A 20,360-nucleotide genomic window follows, 5' to 3' on the forward strand; every position below is an offset into this window, starting at 1 on the left:
TCTAATTATTCTTTGTATTTCTCTTATACCAGTTGTAATTATCTCCTTTATCGTTTTGATTTTATTTGGATTTTCTTTTGCCTTGGTTAGTCTAGTTAGTGGTTTATCAATTTTATCTTTCCAAAAAATACAATTTTTTATTTCATTGGTCCTTTTTTTTGGTCTCTATTTTATTTAGTTTTGTTGTAATCTTTATTATTACCTTCCTTCCACTAATTTTGAGTTTGGTTAGTCCTTGCTTTTCTAGTTCCCTCTTAGCAGGGCTTTTGCTGTATCTCATAGGTTTTGGTATGTTATATTTTCATTTTCATGTGTTTCAAGAATTTATTTCCTTCTTAATTTCCTCATTGACACAATGGTCATTTGGGAGCATGTTGTTTATTTTCTGTACATTTGTACAGCTTTTTAAAGTTCCTCTTGTTACTGATTTCTAGTTTTACTCCATTGTGGTGAGACGAAATATTTCATATGATATTGATATTTTTAAATGCTGAGATTTGTTTTGTGGTCTACTATATGGTCTGTCCTGGAGAATGTTCTGTGTGCCAATGAGAAGAATGCACATTCTGTAGTTGTTGGATAAAATGTTCTGTAGTCTGTTATGTCCATATGGTGTATAATGCAGATTAAATCAGATGTTTCTTTGATGATTTTCTGCCTAGATGATCTGTCCAATGCTGAAAGTGAAGTCCCCAACTATTGTTGTATTTAGGGCTATCTCTCTCTTTGAATCTAACAATAATTCTTTATATGTCTTAGTGCCACAGTGCAGTTTGAATATATATTTACAATTGTTATAGCATCTTGCAGAATTGATGCCTACACCATTATATTAATCTAATAACCTTGTTTGTCTCTTTGATGTTTTTTTGACGTAAAGCCTATTTTGTCTGATATAACTATAACTACCTCTGTATGCTTTTGGTTTGTGTTTTCTTCCATCCCTTCACTTCAGACTGTGTCTTTACAGGTGAAGTTACACCTGTGTCTTTACAGGTGAAGTTACTTCCTTGCAGGCTGCATATAATTGAGTTTTGTTTTTTAATCCATTCAGCCAGTCTATATCTTTGAGGAATTTAAACCAATTACATTAAAAGTTGTTAGTGAAAAGTGAGGAATTGCTCCTATAATTTTGTTAATTATTTTCTGATTGTTTTGTATATCCTTTGTTCTTCTCTTCCTTTTTTTGTTATTACAATTTGATTTTTTTTTTTGTAGTGGTAACATTTGACACCTTTCTCTTGCTCATTTGTGTATCTGCTTTATCAGTGACTGTTATACCTATGTGTGTTTTCATGATGGTAGACATTGACCTTTCACTTCACTTCACTTGAAGACACAGGACTCCCTTAAGCATTTATTATAGGTCTGGTCTATGTGAATGAGAGTCATGAATGATTCCTTCAGCTTTTGGCTGTCTGTGACAGACTATTTCTCCTTCATTTTTGAAGGACAGTTTTGCTGGGTATAGTACTCTTGATGTCAGGTTTTTTATTTTTTCCATCAGCACTTGGAATATATTCTCCCATTCACCCCACCCTCTAAGGCAGGGGGCCCCAACCCCCAGGCTGTGCACCAGTTCTGATCTCTGGCCTGTTAGGAAATGGGCTGCATAGCAGGAGGTGAGTGATGGGCAAACCAGCGTTACTACCTGAGCTCTGCCTCCTGTCAGACCAGCAGTGGCATTAGACTCTCATAGGAGCACAAGCCCCATTGTGAACTGTGCATGCAAGGGGTATAGGTTGTATGCTTCTTTTGAGAACCTATATAATGCCTGATGATCTGAGGTTGAAGAGTTTCATCCTGAAACCATCCTTCCCACTCTCTGGTCCATGAAAAAATGGTCTTCCATGAAACCGTTCCCTTGTGTCAAAACAGTTGGTACCACTGCTCTAAGGTTTCCCTTGAGAAATTCCCTGTTAGTCTCATGAGGATTCCCTTATACGTGACTTGATGTTTTTCATTGCTGGATTTTTTAAATTTTTATTTATTTTTATTTTTTGAGACAGAGTCTCGCTCTGTCACCCAGGCTGGAGAGTAATGGCATGATCTTGGCTCACTGCAAATCTGCCTACCAGATTCCAGCAATTCTCTGCCTCAGTCTCCTGAGTAGCTGGGATTAAAGGCGCTTGCCACCATACCCAGCTAATTTTTGTATTTTTAGTAGAGATGGAGTTTCACCATGTTGGCCAGGCCGGTCTTGAACTCCTGACCTTGTAATCCAACCACCTCAGCCTCCCAAAGTGCTGGGATTAGAGGCGTGAACCACTGTACCTGGTCCTTGCTAGATTTTTAATTTTTTGCCTTTGCTTTTTGATAATTCTTTGCCTTTATAACATGCCTTGGGGAAAACCATTTTGGGTTAAATCTATTTGGAGAACTTCGAGCTTCCTAAATCTGGATGTCTATATCTCTTGTAAGACATGGGACATTTTCAGCTACTATTTCGTTGTTAAGTAAATTTTCTGTACTTTTGCCCGTCTATTTCTGGAACTCCCAAAATTAGAATATTTGGTCCATTATGTGGCCCTATACATCACACAGGCTTTCTTAATTTGTTTCTATTCTTCTTATTTTGACCTGACTGGGTTATTTCAATGACAGTTTTCAATTTCAGAAATTCTTTCTTCTGCTTAATCTAGTTTACTGTTGAAGCTCTCAACTGTATTTTTAATGTTATTCACTGAATTCTTCCAGGAACTCTACTTGGTTCTTTTTTATGATACTGATCTCTTTGTTGAATTTCTCACTCATATCAATTGTTTTCCTGACTTCTTTGTATTGGTTATTTGTATTATTTTGTCTCTCACTGAGTATCTTTAGTATCATTATTTTGAGTTCCCTTTTTGGCATTTCATAATATCCTTTCCTTGGCATCTGTTCCTGAATAATCATTGTGTTCATTTGAAGATGCTATGTTACCTTGCTTTTTCACGTTTTTTGTGTCCTTATATTGATATCCGTGCATCTGGTATAATAGTCATTTCTTCCAATTTTATGGGCTAACTTTTATAAGAAAGGCTTTTTCCTATAAATGTATTTGTAGTATTGGTTGATTGCAGTGCTTTGGCTTTGATTATGGGTGAGTGCCATAGTATAGCCTTCATATACTTTTAGCTGTAATTGGTGTCAGCAGTGTCTCATAGTTCCTCAGTGGCTTAGGCTGTGGTTGCCGGTGTAAGCTGTGGCAAGAAATTAGTGTTGGTCGTGGCTGGATGAGTGTGCCAGTCTCAGTCTCCCCAGTAATTTATGCAGGCATTGGGAATAAAAGGTCTAAGCAGACTATACCTCGGGCATCCAAGTGGCTTGCTCTGATGCTGACAGTGGCAATAACTGTTTGGGCAGGCAGACAGGTCCTTGGGCCCCTGGGCAGCATGTGTCATGCTGGCAGTGGTAGGCCAATCCTTAGGCTCCTAAGTGCTGTGTGCAGTAGTCACTGGTGTCAGTGATGGGTTGAGCAGGCATTGGCATTCTGGGATATGTGCACATTTGCCAGTGGTGAGCATGATAGGTCTGTCCTTATGCCACTGGATGACATCTGTGAGTGACAGTAGTGGTGGGTATAGTAGGCCAATCTCCAGACACCTGGAAAGTGTGTGCAGATGGTGGCAGCAGGCAAAGAGAGCCCTATCCTCAGGTGCCCAAAGGGTGTGCATGGGCATCAGTGGTGGCAGGTGGGGTGGATCTATCTCCAAGTCTCCCAGATTATGTGCACAAGTGCCATCAGCTGCAAGCAGAACAAGACTGTCTGCAGGACCCACAGTGGTGCATATGGGCACTGGCTTTGATTAGTGGGGTGAGTCAATCCACAGGCTGACAAATGGTATGCTAAAGTGCCTCTGGCAAGGATGGTAGATGGGGTGGATCTGTTCTTAGGCCCCTGGGTATGAGTGCGGGCACCAGTGGCAGCAGGTAGTGTGGGCCTCTCATTACGCCTTCCAATGGTGCACTTGGCTGTAGGCAGCAGTGAACGGGGTGGATTAATCCCATGGCCCCTAGGGAATGCACGTGTACCAGCAGCAGTGGGCTGGGTGGGCATGTCCTCAAACCTCCCAATGGTGCATGTTGGCAACTGCTGTGGCAGGTGGGTGGGTCAGCAGCCAAGCTACCAGATGGCATGCTTGGGCACTGCTGGTAGTGGGTGGAATGGGCCTATCCTAAGATTTCAGATGGCATATGAGTGGGCCAGTCCCCAGGCTCCCTGAAGGCATGTGCTGTTCTGTGGTCCTGCTATTGGAGGAAGCAAGGTTGCCATCAGTGGCAGCAACTCTAGGTAGGCAGCTCTCAGGCTATGGGGAGCACATGCTTTGGGTCCCTTTGTCCTGGGGCCAGCTTCCGTGGTGTGCTGAACTACCTGTTCCCTAGGGTGTAGGGCAATATGTGGACAACAGTGCTGGGTATCTGACTTCACTACTGGGTCCAACCAGCATTGTGACAATTTAGCCCTCTGGAAAGATGTGGAGGGAGGTCAGCAGGGCTCCAGAGATGTGAATGTGCAGGGATTGTTGGGACCTAAGGCAGAATGTAGTTTGATGGAGGCTGAGCTCCCAAAATGGCAGGGAGGTGCAGCTGCTTGGGTTTCAGGGGGTATATGGGACACAGTAGAAACTCTCTCGCTAGAAGAATGCTGTTGCATGGGCTCCAGGCAGCTGCCTATACTAGTCTCAAGGCCCATAAGAACTGAAGAGCTCTCCCATAGCTAGTATTGGAGGAGTCCATGGTGGGAATGTGGCCCACTGGCGATCACTTGCTTACCCTTTCCCTGTGATGAGGGCAAAACTTAAAGAACATAGTGGTGCTTTATTTCACTTTATTTTCCCAATGAGGAGTTCTTCCTGGGTATGAGCTGATCTTGGACAGACTGGTTGCTTTGCTTCTCTCTCCTTCTGTGCTTCATAGGTTCCCTGTCACTTCCCTGTTGAATTCCAGTGCTTCTCTCCCAGAAGCTCTATTTGACACTTAGTTATATACTTACAGTATTGATCCTTCTTTGTAGAGGAAATGAGTTCTGGATGACTCCAGGTATTCATTTTGAACTTTTCTTTTTGTTTTGTTTTCAATTTTTGTTTTTCCCTAATTGGTTGTGTAAGGTTTTATATATTTATTATTTCAATTTACCTGTCTGAGAGTTGCCTATTTAAGGTAGTTTATCTTATTGATTCAAGAGAACTTCTATATTCTGGATGCATTACTTCTTATTCACTGTCTTTTGAAGATTTCTTATTATACCTTCAATTGAGGCTATTTCAGGTTTATCAGTATCCTCCTCCCTGATGTTCTCTTCATTGCCGTCTTTCTTAGGAGATAACTTCCTTTCACACTTAACTGAGAAAAATTGAGATTTAAAACGTTAGTGCGCCAGTCAAAGAGATGAACATGCTCTAAGGTTCAGGGGCATCTGGGCATGTATGACCTAAATTTAAATAATTATGACAAAAATATAAGATTATACACCACTTCCAAAAAAATCTCCTAAAATGCCTCTGATAAGACCATATACCTTTCAAAATCATACATTATAAGGGTTTCAAGAAACTCTGACAAGTGCTTCCAAGTCTGACAGTCATTGGTAAGCCAAGAATTCTCACATAACAGTCTTTAATTATTTTATCTAATGTGAGGTTAAAAAAAGTAAAGACAATGAATTTAATGTCTAGTTGATTCCACTCCAGTAACACCAGGAAGAGGTAGAGATAAGTCAGGGGAGAATACTGTACAGCTTTGAGAAGTCTTTGTAGAATTATTAAACAAAAATGCCCACTAATTTTAGAAAATATCATCAAGAATTGTTATAAAAATGATCCACTTACTTTCTACCTTACAGGCTCTTTGACTTTAACAGTAGAACTCCCTAAATAAAATTTAATTTCAAGCAAATATTATTTATTTGGATATTTAAATTATTTTAGAATTAAAAATATTCTGTATTTAAAACATTAAACATACTCAAGTGAGGTATTAAGAATTTGGAACTAAAATAAACGAGATAATGAGAAAGTGAAAACATATTTTTTTATAATTAGCAGCTCATTTTGAGTTAATTATATACAATTACCAAAATCTAATTGGAATTTATTTCCTATTGTCTGTGGGAAGAATTACAGGCAAGGGAATTTACATTGCTGCCTTCCTGCATAAATGCTATAGAATGAAAATAAATAATATGTGAAGTATTAATGACAAATAAGAGCAAATGGTAGGGCACAGCTGAGCCAAACTTTTGGAAGATAATTATTACATGAAAGATGGTAATGATTTCAAAAGTCATAAGTTGTTTCTAAGTCCTCCAGTTTCTTAGTTAGTTGTTTCTAAGTCCTCCAGTTTTTCAGTTTCTTTGATGTTAATTGGTTATACAAAGATGATCTTTAAAAATGAACAGTTTTGTAATTCTGCATACTCCTATAAATATGACCATTTTGTACTTTTATATAATACTGAGCAATTCAACAAAAATTTTCATTATTATGAAAAGAAAAACTACCTTGCTAAGTACTTTGGAAGACATAAAAAGCCACTACCAGGCCAGGTGCAGTGGCTCATGCCTGTAATCCAGAACTTTGGGAGGCCGAGGTGGTGGATGACCTGAGGTCAGGAGTTCAAGACCAGCCTGACCAACATGGTGAAACCCTGTCTCTACTAAAAATTCAAAAATTAGCCAGGCATGGTGGCATGCGCCTTTAGTCTCAGCTACTCGGGAGGCTGAGACAGGAGAATTGCTTGAACCCGGGAGGTGGAGGTTGCAGTTAGCCAAGACTGTGCCACTGCACTCCAGCCTGGGTGACAGAGGGAGACTCCATCAACAACAAACAAACAAACAAACAAACAAACACCACTACCTTCAAGTACGCTAATAAAATACGGCAAATACACAAATATGTATCATCTATACAGAATATAAGGGCTACAAAAGAAACCCAAAGAACATATTTCTGGAAGAGGTAACATTTGAGATAAATCAAAAAAGACAGGACACAATTTTGATGTGCTACAGATAGGTACCTATCATCCCTACCTCAAACACACACATGCACACATATACACATACTGGTCCCCACCACAACCTCCTAGGAAATTATTAATAGAACATGGATACCTTTGGGGCACAATTACTCTGCTTACTATAGCTCATTATCTAAAAACCTGATATTATATACTGTTAAATGAGAAAAAAGTGTTCAATTTGATTTCAAATATATATATATGTTGTATATATTTGTAGGTATAAAGAAAGGTTTAGAAGGATACATATCAGAGTGCTAACCTTAATTCAACCAAGACAGTCAGGATAGATAATAGAATAGAAAATAAAAAATGAGTGACACTTTCTTAATATGTCTTTGATGTTTTACTTTTTTTTTTTTTTTTTTGGAGACAGAGTTTCGCTCTTGTTACCCAGGCTGGAGTGCAATGGCGCGATCTCGGCTCACCGCAACCTCCGCCTCCTGGGTTCAGGCAATTCTCCTGCCTCAGCCTCCTGAGTAGCTGGGATTACAGGCACGCGCCACCATGCCCAGCTAACTTTTTGTATTTTTAGTAGAAACGGGGTTTTACCATGTTGACCAGGATGGTCTTGATCTCTTGACCTCATGATCCACCCACCTCGGCCTCCCAAAGTGCTGGGATTACAGGAGTGAGCCACCACGCCTGGCCCTACATTAAAAATTTTTAAGTTCAATTAAAAAATTTTAAGGTGGTTTATGAAACAAAATGTATAATATAAAAATAATACATACTCATTCATAAATAAGTAACAATACATAAGAAGATTGCCCTTAGATGATGAGATTATAGGTACATTATATTTTCTTCTTTTGTATTATCAGCATTTTATATTTTTTCTATCATAAGCAAGTAAGAAAGTCAGTCAGTAAAGATACAGATAAACATGAATAGTATTAAAAATAAAAAAATTTAGATCCCATTTGTCTATTTTGGCTTTTGTTGCCAACACTTTTAGTTTTTTAGTCATGAAGTCCTTGCCTAGGCCTATGTCCTGAATGGTTTTCCCTAGGTTTTCTTCTAGGGTTTTTACAACAGAATGGGAAAAAATTTTTGCAATCTACCCATCTGACAAAGGGCTGATATCCAGAATCTACAAAGAACTAAAACAGATTTACAAGAAAAAAACAAACCCATTCAAAAGTGGGTGAAGGATATGAAAAGACACTTTTCAAAGATAAGAGGCCAACAAACATATGAAAAAATGCTCATCATCACTGGTCATTAGAGAAATGCAAATCAAAACCACAGTGAGATACCATCTCATGCCAGTTAGAATGGCAATCATTAAAAAATCTGGAGACAACAAATGCTGAAGAGGATGTGGAGAATTAGGGACACTTTTACACTGTTGGTGGGAGTGTAAACTAGTTCAGCCATTGTGGAAGACAATGTGATGATTCCTCAAGGATCTAGAAATAGAAATTCCATTTGACTCAGCAATCCCATTACTGGGTATATAATACCCAAAGGATTATAAATTGTTCTATTATAAAGACACATGTACATGTATGTTCATTACGGCACTGTTTACAATAGCAAAGACCTGGAACCAACACAAATGCCCATCAATGATAGACTGGACAAGGAAAATGTGGTACATATACACCACGGAATACTATGCAGCCATAAAAAACGATGAGTTTGTGTTCTTTGTAGGGACATAGATGAATCTGGAAACCATCATTCTCAGCAAACTGACACAAGAACAGAAAACCAAACACTGCATGTTCTCACTCATAGGTGGATGTTGAACAATAAGAACACATGGACACAGGGAGGGAAGCATCACACACTGGGGTCGTTTGTCGGGGCTAGGGGAGGGACAGTGGTGGGTGGGGAGGTTGGGAAGAGATAACATGGAGAGAAATCCCAGGTATAGGTGACAGGGGGATGGAGGCAGCAAACCACATTGCCGTGTATAAAACTATGCAACAATCCTGCATGATCTGCACATGTACCCCAGAACCTAAAGTAAAATAAAAAATATATATGTATATATAGCTAGAGCCAAACTAATAAAATAACAAATCTTTTCTTCTTCCAAAAAAAATTTAAATTAAAAAATACATAATATGTTCTTACCTATCAACTAAAGAACTATAATGTCCCTACATAAAAAATATGAACATAGGAAGGAAATGAAAATTCCACAAGAAACACAAAGCATTAATAAACACAGAAAAATGTCCATCCTAATTGAATACAGAGTAACTGCAAATTACAAGATTCCATCTTTCTGCCTACTGAATTACCAAATATGGTTTAAGTATGCAAATAAACACTGGAAAGCTAATTTACATGACTGATTGAATACACATCTCTATTCTCTTCTAAAACCACTGAAAAATAATATTAAAGGAAAAAAAATGTTATAAAACCTATGAGGTTGCAAAGTGAGGAGAGCAGAACAGAGAAGAGATATTACAGAATTTTAGAAGGTTGGAAAGCAGATGTATGAGTTGAAATTCAACTAGCCAAGTAGAAAAGTCAAAACTGAAATATCTGCTAGCTGTGGTTGAGAGGTGCTATAAGCTGAAACATGTCAGAGAACTCCTGAAAGGCTCAGGGACTGGAAGAAGCAGGTAGAAATGCACATGGTACTAAAAGCACACCTGATTTGAAGTCTCTATCATAGTGAAAAGCCAATATATCCTCCTCTATCTGTTCCCATTGTATGATGATGACTGGAGGTTTATCCCCTAGGAGAGGCTGAGAAAGAATGACCCTGCACTTGGGGCCTGAAATACATTGAGAGCAGAAATCCATATAGTTAAAAGGGAGATTAAGTGAAAGCCTACTTAACAAGTGATGAGCCCATTTTTTTCACTCCCCTGGGCTCCCCACAGTGGCAGTGAGACTTATACAATGCCTCTGTCCTTTATTCTCACACCAGCAAGAGATTTATCCCTAGGGAAACTGATCATCCCAAGAGAAGAAAACCTATGGATAGTAACAAGAGTTCCCAATGTGCCTACCTGATCATGGTGAACTCTATTAGCTGACAAGCTCGGCTCATAATATACTGAGAGCTTTTCATAATTTTTTATTGTTTTGCTTCACAATATAGGTGGATCACTGGTGATCCATTTGTGGAAAAAAGCAATTTTAACTTGGTGAAAATAGACACAATTCACCAGGAAGAGATAAAACTTCAAAAATTATTACAAATATTCTCAGAGATAAGAAGAAAACATTGCATATATAGAATGAGAATGGGTTATTAAAAAATGGCCTTTGTAAGCATAAGATGTTTTTAGAAATTAAAAATTATAAGGCTGGGTGCAGCAGCTCACACCTATAATCACAGTTCTTTGGAAGGTTGAGGCAGGTGGATCACTTGAGCTCAGGAGTTTGAGATGAGCCTGGGTAACATGGCAAAACCCGTCTCTACAAGAAAAAAAAAATTAGTTGGGTGTAGTGGCATGTACCTGCAGTCCCAGCTACCTGGGAGGTTGAGTGGGCAGGACGATTTAGCTCAGGAAATCAAGGATGCAATGAGCCATGATTGTGTTGCTCACCTTCAGCCCAGGTAACAGAGTAAAACCCTATCTCAAAAAAAAAAAAAGAAAAGAAAAAAAGGAGGAATATGAAATATAGGAGAGAAAAATAAGAAAATGAGAGTTGATTCTAAGTCAACATCTGGGTGAGATGAGTTCTTGAAAGAGACAATAGAAAATTTATCTAAATTGAAGACAGTTTCTCAAAAGATTCTGCATGAATGAAAAAAGGTGTAACTTATGCACATCAGCATTAATTTTTAGAAGAACTTTAGAGAAAGACAAGTCCTAATAATTGTGATGGGGAATAAGTCACATAAAAAAATCAAGAATCAGACTGCAACACACTTCTTAATGATAAAACCAGAAACTAGAAGGTAATAGAACACAACCTTCAATTCCTTCTGAGGAAAACTAACTACTAACTCAGAATGCTATATAAAGCTCAACTATAAATTAAACATGAAGATTGACTAAAGACATTTTTCAGAGGTGTAACACACAAAAAATTACTGCCTCTGTACTCCTACAGTAAGCTACTGCAGGGTATGTTTTAGTAAGATGAAAGGGTATAAGCCAAAAAGAGGATAGCATGTGATCTAGGAAAAAAGGAATATTAGATAGAAAAGAAATAAAGAAAACTTCCACAATGATAGGTAAGAAAATTTCAGATGAAATCAATAGACAAAATGCCTAGAGAATAATTAAGTTCATACTAGAGCAGGATTTTATGGAAGTCTCCAGGAAGGATCTTGTAAATTGTAATTGGTAAACACTGTATATATTTATTGTATGCAAAGTGTTGTTTTGATATATTGTATATATTCATTGCAAACTGATTAAATCAAGCTAGTTAACAAATCCATCACCTTATATACATTTTTTTGTGGTGTTAACATTTAATATGTACTCTCTTAGCAATATTCAATTATATGATACATTATTATTAGCTATAGTCACCATGCTATACAACAGATCTCCAGAACATATTCATCCTCACTGAAACTTTGCAGTCTTCGAGCAGTATCTTCCTATTCCGCCCCCAGCCCCATCCCCAACTCCCTAAACCCCCCAGGCCTTGGCAACCACTGATTCAACCTTTTTAGAGTCTACATCTAAGATAGATCACACAGTATTTGTCTTTCTGTGCTGAATAAGGCATTTTTAAACTCCAAAGAAAATAATTATACAAAATTAAATTTAATAATAGTAAAGTACATAGTTCAGCTGTGCATAAAATATTTATAGTCTTATAAATATTTTGATATAGATATATTGAGAGGACAGAAGGAAGGAAATAGCATATGTGGGAGTATGTTATATATGTAGACAGAAATATGGAGAGAGGGAAGAGAGGGAAAAAGGAAGAAAGAAAGGTAAAACAGAGGGAAGATAAAAAGGGAGCAAATAGATAGTTATCAGTGAGAGCTAAATTATCAACTTCCATAGTAGAAAGTCAATACTTAATGACTATATAAGTCTGTTATTCAGAAATATGGATATAAATACTAGAAGGAACAGATAAAAGAGGAAACATCTAAAACAGTCAAAACTGCTCGTAGGAAGAGGAACGTCAGCAAGATGGCAGAATAGGACTTTCAAGGACTCGTCCCTGTCCCTCCCATCTCCCTCATCAGAAACATCAATTTGAACAACTATCCACCTACAGACACCTTTATAAGAGCTATATAAACCAGGTGAGAGATTATAGCACTTGGCTGTAGCACAAACTCAAAAAGAATGTATTGAAGAGGATAGGAAGGATGGATTTACGTTACTGGCAGCACCCTTCCCCCAAGCTCAGCCAACACAGTAGAGAAAGATATCCTCTGCTTGGGCGGGGAAGATAGGGAAGTGAGAATCAGACTTTCCCTCAGACGCTAATATCAGGCCTGTATCAGTAAAACCTAGTGTTGGGCAGGCCTTCCTGGTCCCAAACTCCAGGCCAATACTATATACTGAGCATTCAGACCTGAGAATTGCTTGAACCCAGAAGGTGGATGTTGCAGTGAGTCCAGATAGCGCCATTGCACTCCAGCCTGGGCAACAAGAGTGAAATTCTGTCTCAAAACAAAAACAAAAACAAAAAACAAAAAAACTTAAACAGACCTGCCTCGGCACCAGGTGGGATCCTGCCATTCCAAGTTCCAGGCCTGCCTCAGATTTCAGACTACCCCAGAGCCAGGTCAGTCCACACAGCCCCAGTTTACCCCTGCCTCAGTCTAGACTGGCATCCCTGACCTCAGGCACCAGGCTTGTCCCATGCTAGGTCAGTCTTTATGGTCCCACCCTGAGGCAGACTTAGGCCTGACCCCATAGAACCCAGTGCTGGGCTGGCTCCACAGACTAAGGATCCAGGACCCAGGTTCAAGGCCTACTCTTTAGCCCCAGGATCCAGATTAGTTGTTGCAGATTTAGCCTCTAGGCCAGGAATCACACAAAACCATTTGCCAATGTGAATCAAGAATCATAAAAAGATTCATATATACTTTGTACTAGCAATTCCACTTACAGGAATCTATAACAAGGAAATAGGTAGAGGTAAAGTAAAAAATTTTATTTAGGGAAATGTTCTTCAGGCATAATTTATAATAGCAAAACCTGGTATTATCTGATAACAGACTAATAGATAAATATTGGGGACAGTTACCAAGCAATACATATTTGTTGAATGAATTAATGTTTTCACAGAGTATTTAATACAATCAAAAATATGATACAGTGAAAAAAGTAACATAAAATTCTGTATAAGCATAATTGTTAATACTCAATATAGACTATAATACCATATCAAAAAAGACAAAAAAAAGAAATAGGAGAAAAGGGCTCAAAGGATTATCTCGAAGTTGTAGGATTATAAATGATTTTTATTTTGTTTTTCATACTTTTTTATATTTTTCAAAATTTTATAACAAGAATGTACTTACTCACATGGTCATAAAACTGTATGAATCAATATAGAGCTATAAATGTACACTAAACATATCCTAAATATTTACGCCCTTAATATTCTTGTTTTCACTAAGACTTCAGGTTTACCTTGGTCCAGAGTCACTGCCATTCATATCCAGTGTGAGTTCTTGGGGTTTAGTAAGCTCTTTTTCAGCAACCAGTTCTCTCGACTTAAACACAGCCTGAGTTCTTAACCTGTAAAAATTAATTTTAAGAATTTCTAATCTTGTGAACCTAAATGACAAACTTTGGAAAACCATGCTTTTTTGGCTCGATCCCCAGAAATTATTTTCAAATTAAAACTCAGTCTGTCAAAAATAAATAATTCCTAAATACACATAAAAAATTGATTTCATAGTAACTTTATTTATAAGAAAGGTAGGGAAGATTAAGTTGGTTAGAATATCATTTAAAAATTCAAAATTATAAATACTTCAATAGGAGCACTTGAAATCTCTGCCGTAGAAAGTTAATTATTCCCTCTATTCATTGTAAGCAGATGTATTTTGATCAACAGTGTCTCAATGTGAAGTCTAGTAACTAATTATCACTTTTATTCATATAGGAAGCACCCACTTCTCATACTGACATTTCAAAGAGTTAGGGCTACAGCTCACTGACCAACATATTTTCCCTGAGTCAAAGATGAATTCTTCTAAAAGAACTGGAAGACACTGTATCCATCAATGCTTACTTGGCCCCACACTGACATGTACTGAGGAGGGAAAGCCATTGAAAACTCAGCAAAAAGGTCTTCTACCAAGAGTTTGAGTGTCAATCACTGGTATCAAATATGTGACACTTATTCTCTCGGCTTTTAAGAAATGTCCTCATCTGTAAAGTATATTCTTTAACTATGAAATCAAACCATGAAGTGTAAAAACATTAAAACAATATTGTCATTTTCATCATTGTCAAAAGACAGTCTTATAATTCCAACTAACTGTACAGTAATATACAAAGTACATGGATTAATTATCCTTAGGAACTTACAGTTTAAGACTAATATTTGGTAGTGACACATAGGTAGGTAAATGCAGATGCAAAATGCCCACATCAGGCAATTATGAGAAAAGTGAAAAAACAGTAGCAATAATGGCAGTCAGAGTAGCTGCTACAGCAGTAGTCATGATCTTGATGACAGCAACTTTCTTTAAGGAGTGCATTTTACATATACTATTGTACTAATCCTCACAACAACTCTATAACACAGCTACTTTTACCATTATCTATTTACAAATGACTAAAGTGAGGGTCAGGCACATAAATCTCTCAAGGTGACACGTTTTTCACTGGTTAACACTGAATTTTATCATAGGTATAAATCATGTATAAAGGTATATTGTTAGAGTAGGAGACAAAGGTAAATATTTATAATTAGCCTTGATTTTTATTCATTATACATACATTACTTTGCTCCAAAAGTGATTTAAGATGGTTCTTGGCACAATCATGAATAATATTGTGGATAAATCCTCTCTGATCAATCTGGAAAGCGCTCACAAAGATAATACCCTTTCAAAAGTTGTTACCAGCAGTCATGTAGTCGCAAGGTAGCAGAATGAATTATTAATTACAATTTAAGGAAATGTCAATGCCATACCAAATTTGTTCTAAAATGACAAGCTCATCCCAAGATTCTGAACTACTATAACAATTCTGTGCTACTCATTTGGTATTCAATTAGATTGCCTTCCCAATATTTTTCTGGAACATCCTAAGCACTATAAACAACGGCTTGTGAATAGCAGATAGTAATCCATGAATTTAGTTGAAATGAAATTCCCTGGGACTGGGCATGGTGGCTAACACCTGTAATCCCAGCACTTTGGGAAGCTGAGGCAGGTGAATCACCTGAGATCAGGAGTTTGAGATCAGCCTGGCCAACGTGGTGCAATCCTATTTCTACTAAAAATACAAAAAGTAGCCAGGTGTGGTGGCAGGTGCCTGTAATCCCAGCTACTTGAGAGGATGAGGCAGGAGAATCGCTTGAACCCAGGAGGCAGAGGTTGTAGTGAGTAAAGATCAAACCACTGCACTCCAGCCTGGGCGACAGAGTGAGATGCTATCTCAAAAAGAAAATTCCTTGGGGAATGTAAATGACAAGGTCAGTAAAGATATATAAAAGTTAAAATTATATAAAATTGAAGAGTGAGATTATGTGTATTATACCGAGCCAAGATAAAGTCTTGCTTATTTTAGTACTCCTCACAAAGTTTTGTGCAGAGTAGAGGGTTTAGTAAATATGTACTCAGACAAGGAGAATGAAACTGAATTACAGACCAACATTACACATTAAACAATAAGGTGCTAATTTTGGACATATTCAATAACAAATTATTAGTTATGTGAAAAAGAAAGCAGACCTAGAAATTTTAAGTAGTGGGATTTTGACTGTGTTGTAATGAAGAGTCACGGTGTGGATAAAGGGAAAAGTAGGACAGAGATATTTAAATCAGACGGAAAGGTATGGCTTGAGAAAGAAACATGAATGATATACTGAGAAGATCTCAAGGAAACAAATCTGCCTTTTGAAAAAAAAAACTATTTCTTAGGAAAAGTGGGACAAGTGGGTAGAGAGGTTGTTCCAAATTATAAAAGGCTTCAAATATTAGTTTGAATAAACATAACCTAATATAAAATTATCATGGGTTTTTAAAATTCGGAAGTGGCACAAGAAAAGCAATGTCTTAGGAGGATTCATTTGAGATATTTTTGTTATATGATGCTAATGTGCAGAAGGTTGAATTTCAGACAACTCCAAAGTGATAAAATTACATAAATCTAAAAAGTAGACCAGAGAGTAGGTCAACTTTCAGCCTAGAAATATGAATTGTGATACTGATTAATTAAATGGATAGATTTATGGTCCTAGTTCTGGGTTGCACCAGCTATGATAAAACATGGTGGCAGTAAGCAGGAGAACTAGAGGTAAAAGGTGTTCAATCAAAAATGTCTTGGCAGGGTGCGGTGGCTCACACTTTTAATCCCAGCACTTCAGGAGGCCGAGGCAGGCGGATCACGCGGTCAGGAGATTGAGACCATTCTGGTCAACATGGTGAAACCCCGTCTCTACTAAAAATACAAAAATTAGCTGGGTGTGGTAGTGCACGCCTGTAATCCCAGGTACTCGGGAGGATGAAGCAGGAGAATCTCTTGAACCTGGGAGGTGGAGACTGCAGTGAGCGGGGATTGCACCACTGTACTCCAGCCTGGCAACAGAGCAAGACTCTGTCTCAAAAATAAAAACATGTCTTGAGGCTGGGAATGGTGGCTCACACCTGTAATCCCAGCACTTTGGGAGGCCGAGGTGGGCAGGTCAGGAGTTTGAGACCAGCTTAGCCAACATGGTAGAAACCCTGTCTCTACTAACAAAAATTAGCCAGGTGTGGTGGTGTGTGCCTGTAATCCCAGCTACTCGGGGAGCCTGAGGCAGGAAAATCACTTGAACCTGTAAGGCAAAGGTTGCAGTGAGCCAAGATCACGCCATGGCACTCTACCCTGGGTGACTCTCCAGACAGCAAAACCCAAATGATCCAATTAGAATATAGGCAATACTGAAGAGAGAATTTACTGAAGTTAGGAGGGCAAACAAGCACACAAAAAGATGTTCAATATCATTTGTCATTAATTAAATGTAAATTAAGACTGCAATGAAATGTCACTATACACATATTAGAAGAGGTAAAATAAAAATTAATGACAATACCAAATGCTAGCAAGGATGTGGAGAAACAAAACACTATAATAACAAAACAGCAATTCAGCTTTTGAAACACTGTTCTTAGGGAAGAATTGCAAAGGGAAGAACAGCCTAAATGTGGATAGGTTTATGAGAATTCGTCATTCAACAGGTCATGCTTCATGGCTAGAAAGGGTTGAATTTAGAAGACTCGGAGCCATCATTTGTTATATTTATATTATGGCAGGTAAAAATAAATTTGGAATGATGACAGCTAAGCTCACTGCTTCACAATCTAATTCCACACCCCGAAATCTCAAGCTTTTATTTAATGCCTAATATTGTCCACAATGATATCAAACAGCAAAGGATTCTGTGTAAAGGTAATATCATTTTAAAATGCTGTCTTTGGAACCCAGCAAAAGTTACACCAGACTGCTCAGAAACAGATACTCGAAGCTAACAATTTGGAAGACAAGATAATCTTTGAAGTCTTCCAAAGAATACAAGGGAATTTACTTAGTAGACATTTGCATCTTGAGCAAGCCAAGATCCTGAAGAATCTCTGGTTCTACACATCTGCTACTGTAATACAACAGTTTTACACTATGTTCTCCAAAATACAGACATTGCTAAAGGAACAGGCAGAACTCACCAACTGTAATCCAGTCGAGACTGGTGAAGCTGCTGCTGTTTTAGAAGAAGCTTTGTCTCCTGCTGGGCCAGCAGGTGCTGAAGGCGCTCCTTTTCAATTTCTAGCTCCATTTTCTGAAGCATCAGTTGCTGCCTTCTCTCTTCTGAGATCTGCTTTTTCAAAGTTTCATTGGGTTGCAGCACCCCTCCACCATGCACCAAAGATGCCCAAGAAAGCCCACAATAACTGCATGATTCTGGATGTGTCTTAGGATATTGAGGGGCTGTGTTCGTAGGGTGGCTCTCATGAACATGATCTGCAGCAAGTCTGTGACCGCAGCACTGACTAGGAATAGGCTTAAGGTGTCGACATTCCTTTCTCTGCAATTCTTCTTGGGGCATTTTCTCTGTCGGGACTGCTTCTACTGGTTTTCTCCCTGGAGATTCATAATTACATGTTCTGGTCTCTGATGGTATCTTCTCTAGATCATCTTTGGGATGATGAAGAGTTACTAGCTTCAAAGAATTATTCCTAAACCCTATAAGGGATTCTGAAGCTGAATCCTGGATTGTAGACTTAGGTCTTTGCTTGGTTTGATAGCAGGTTTGTGGTCTGGCTACACTCAAGTAGGAACCATCCAGTTCCACAGATGAACACTGGAGAGTGCTTTTCCTACTGGATGCCTAAAAAGAACCACAAGATTACCTGTCAAATAAGAACACAATAAAACAAGTTCTTTCTATTGGTTTTTCAGAAATCAGTGATATATGTTTACCAAGCCAAAGCTGTTATTTGTCTTAAATATTAAATTATAGCATTCACAAAGCTAAACAGACTTGTGCCCCAAAGCTACATCCATTTTCAAACAACCTACACTTCAGTAAATCCATATAAAGATGTGAAAAATAAAGTGCTGCTACGTATTGCTTAAGCAAGATTTTTGGTGATTTCAGGAGTTGCAAATAATGAGAGTGACATAAAATCAATTTTGAGAAGAGGTAAAAGCCTTAAATGTTAACATCTTAAAATGTTTACTTTTGAATACTGACCCAAGGAATCCATTCAGTCACCTTAAATACTCTTTGGCCATTACACGGCATGAGATTTGATGTAAAACATTTCATCTTATACCAAATAGAATGTAACTTACTGGTAGAACTTTGATGAGGTTTTATAAGTGTCTTTACAGAACACAGATAAAACCAACCACTTTCAACAAAATAGGATTCTAATCAAAAGCAATTATTTAAATATAAAACATTTAATTTCATCTACAAACAGAATTTTTCAATTAATCTATACAAGTGATTACAGTCTGACAGAACTCAGGCAGAAAGGAAGCAGTTGCAAATTATCTCTGACATGTCAATAGAGTCAGATTTTGCAACATTTTAGCTGTAAGCCTGTTCTATCAGTGAGAACAAAACTTAAACTGTATTAATGATTCTCAAACTTTAACGTGTATCAGAATAACCTGGAGGCTGCTTGTTAAACATGAAACAATAGCTTCATCCCCAGAGTTTCCAAATCTTTCTGTCTGGAACAGAGTCGATTTGCTCATGTTGCTGATCTGAGGCCATACTTTGAAAACTACTAGTCTATATAATGGAATGTCTCCATATGCCTTACTGTTAGCCTTGGCCTAGGAAGGTTGAATTGTTATTCTTAGCTCATCTCTGAACGTCGTTGACTTAGTACAACTAAGCAGCTTTTCTTCACAGTGTTATTTCAGAAACATGGTATATCTAGATTCCAGGTTGTCTAAACAGAAATATTCTAGTTTAATGTAAATATTGCATGTGTTACAGATGAGCAACTTGCTTATGAAGGTGGACACTTGTAATTAACAAAATAATGAAAGATATTAATGTGTAAGGAAGAATCTTAATCAAACTAAACAGATGGAGATGCATTTCTGAAAATGAATCCAGTCAACGATCAGACTCTTCCAAGGGTAGCCCTTTAGAATATAAAAACTTCTCTTCAATTTAGATCTGGAGCACAGGAAAAAAGGGCCTCCAAGTCCAATTACTTAACTAGCAAGATGGGTTGTTTGAAGATGTGTTATTCCTAGCAGCTGTTATTTCTTTTGGGCAGCCAGAGTATAACCTTTAACACAAATTGGAAAGGAACAAATCCACCTGTGGAAAGGTCGTGTTTTCCAAGACCTATTTACTCTAGATACATAGATTCAGTCTTTAGTGAAAGATGAAGAGAATATAAGAGAAAGAAACTAAGCAGATCTCAACAAGTTATTTGAAGTGCCCTTGATAGCTTCCACTGTCACTTCCTCTTCCCTCAGGCTTTCACTCAAAGCCCATTTATGTTAACACTTTACTTTCTTGCCATTTTCTATTTCTATTCAAACAAATCTAAAATGTCTTCTGTATATTGAACACTTATATTAACCAAACAAGCGAAAATTCTTAATCTTCTATCTATATCCTACGAAATAATCTCACTTTTCACACACAATTATTTGCATGCTAAGGGAAGCTTATTTGCTCAATGCTGCAAGAGAAATATGACTTTTTCAGTAAACAAATATATTACAACTTCTGTATTAGTTTCCTACCAGGGCTATAACAAGTTA

At 37.8% G+C, this 20,360-nt stretch overlaps 1 protein-coding gene across 2 annotated transcripts in view; it reads right to left on the reverse strand.

Annotated features, from left to right (window-relative positions):
• The window catches only part of KIAA1328 (KIAA1328 ortholog), a 347,638-nt gene that overhangs the window by 107,356 nt on the left and 219,922 nt on the right, over positions 1 to 20,360 (reverse strand). Inside the window, exons 7-8 of one of the 2 annotated variants that reach the window (XM_012440766.3) lie at positions 17,789 to 18,450; positions 13,539 to 13,646 (exon numbers count right to left, since the gene is read on the reverse strand). In XM_012440766.3, coding sequence (XP_012296189.2) covers positions 13,539 to 13,646; positions 17,789 to 18,450 — 770 coding nt within the window. The remainder of the gene's footprint in view (positions 1 to 13,538; positions 13,647 to 17,788; positions 18,451 to 20,360) is intronic. The other variant, XM_012440767.3, reaches the window with a different exon arrangement.

The sequence above is a fragment of the Aotus nancymaae genome, unplaced genomic scaffold (genome assembly GCF_030222135.1).
Source record: "Aotus nancymaae isolate 86718 unplaced genomic scaffold, 86718_ANA_hifiasm-v0.15.2.pri h1tg000020l, whole genome shotgun sequence".
NCBI classification, from domain to species: domain Eukaryota; kingdom Metazoa; phylum Chordata; class Mammalia; order Primates; family Aotidae; genus Aotus; species Aotus nancymaae.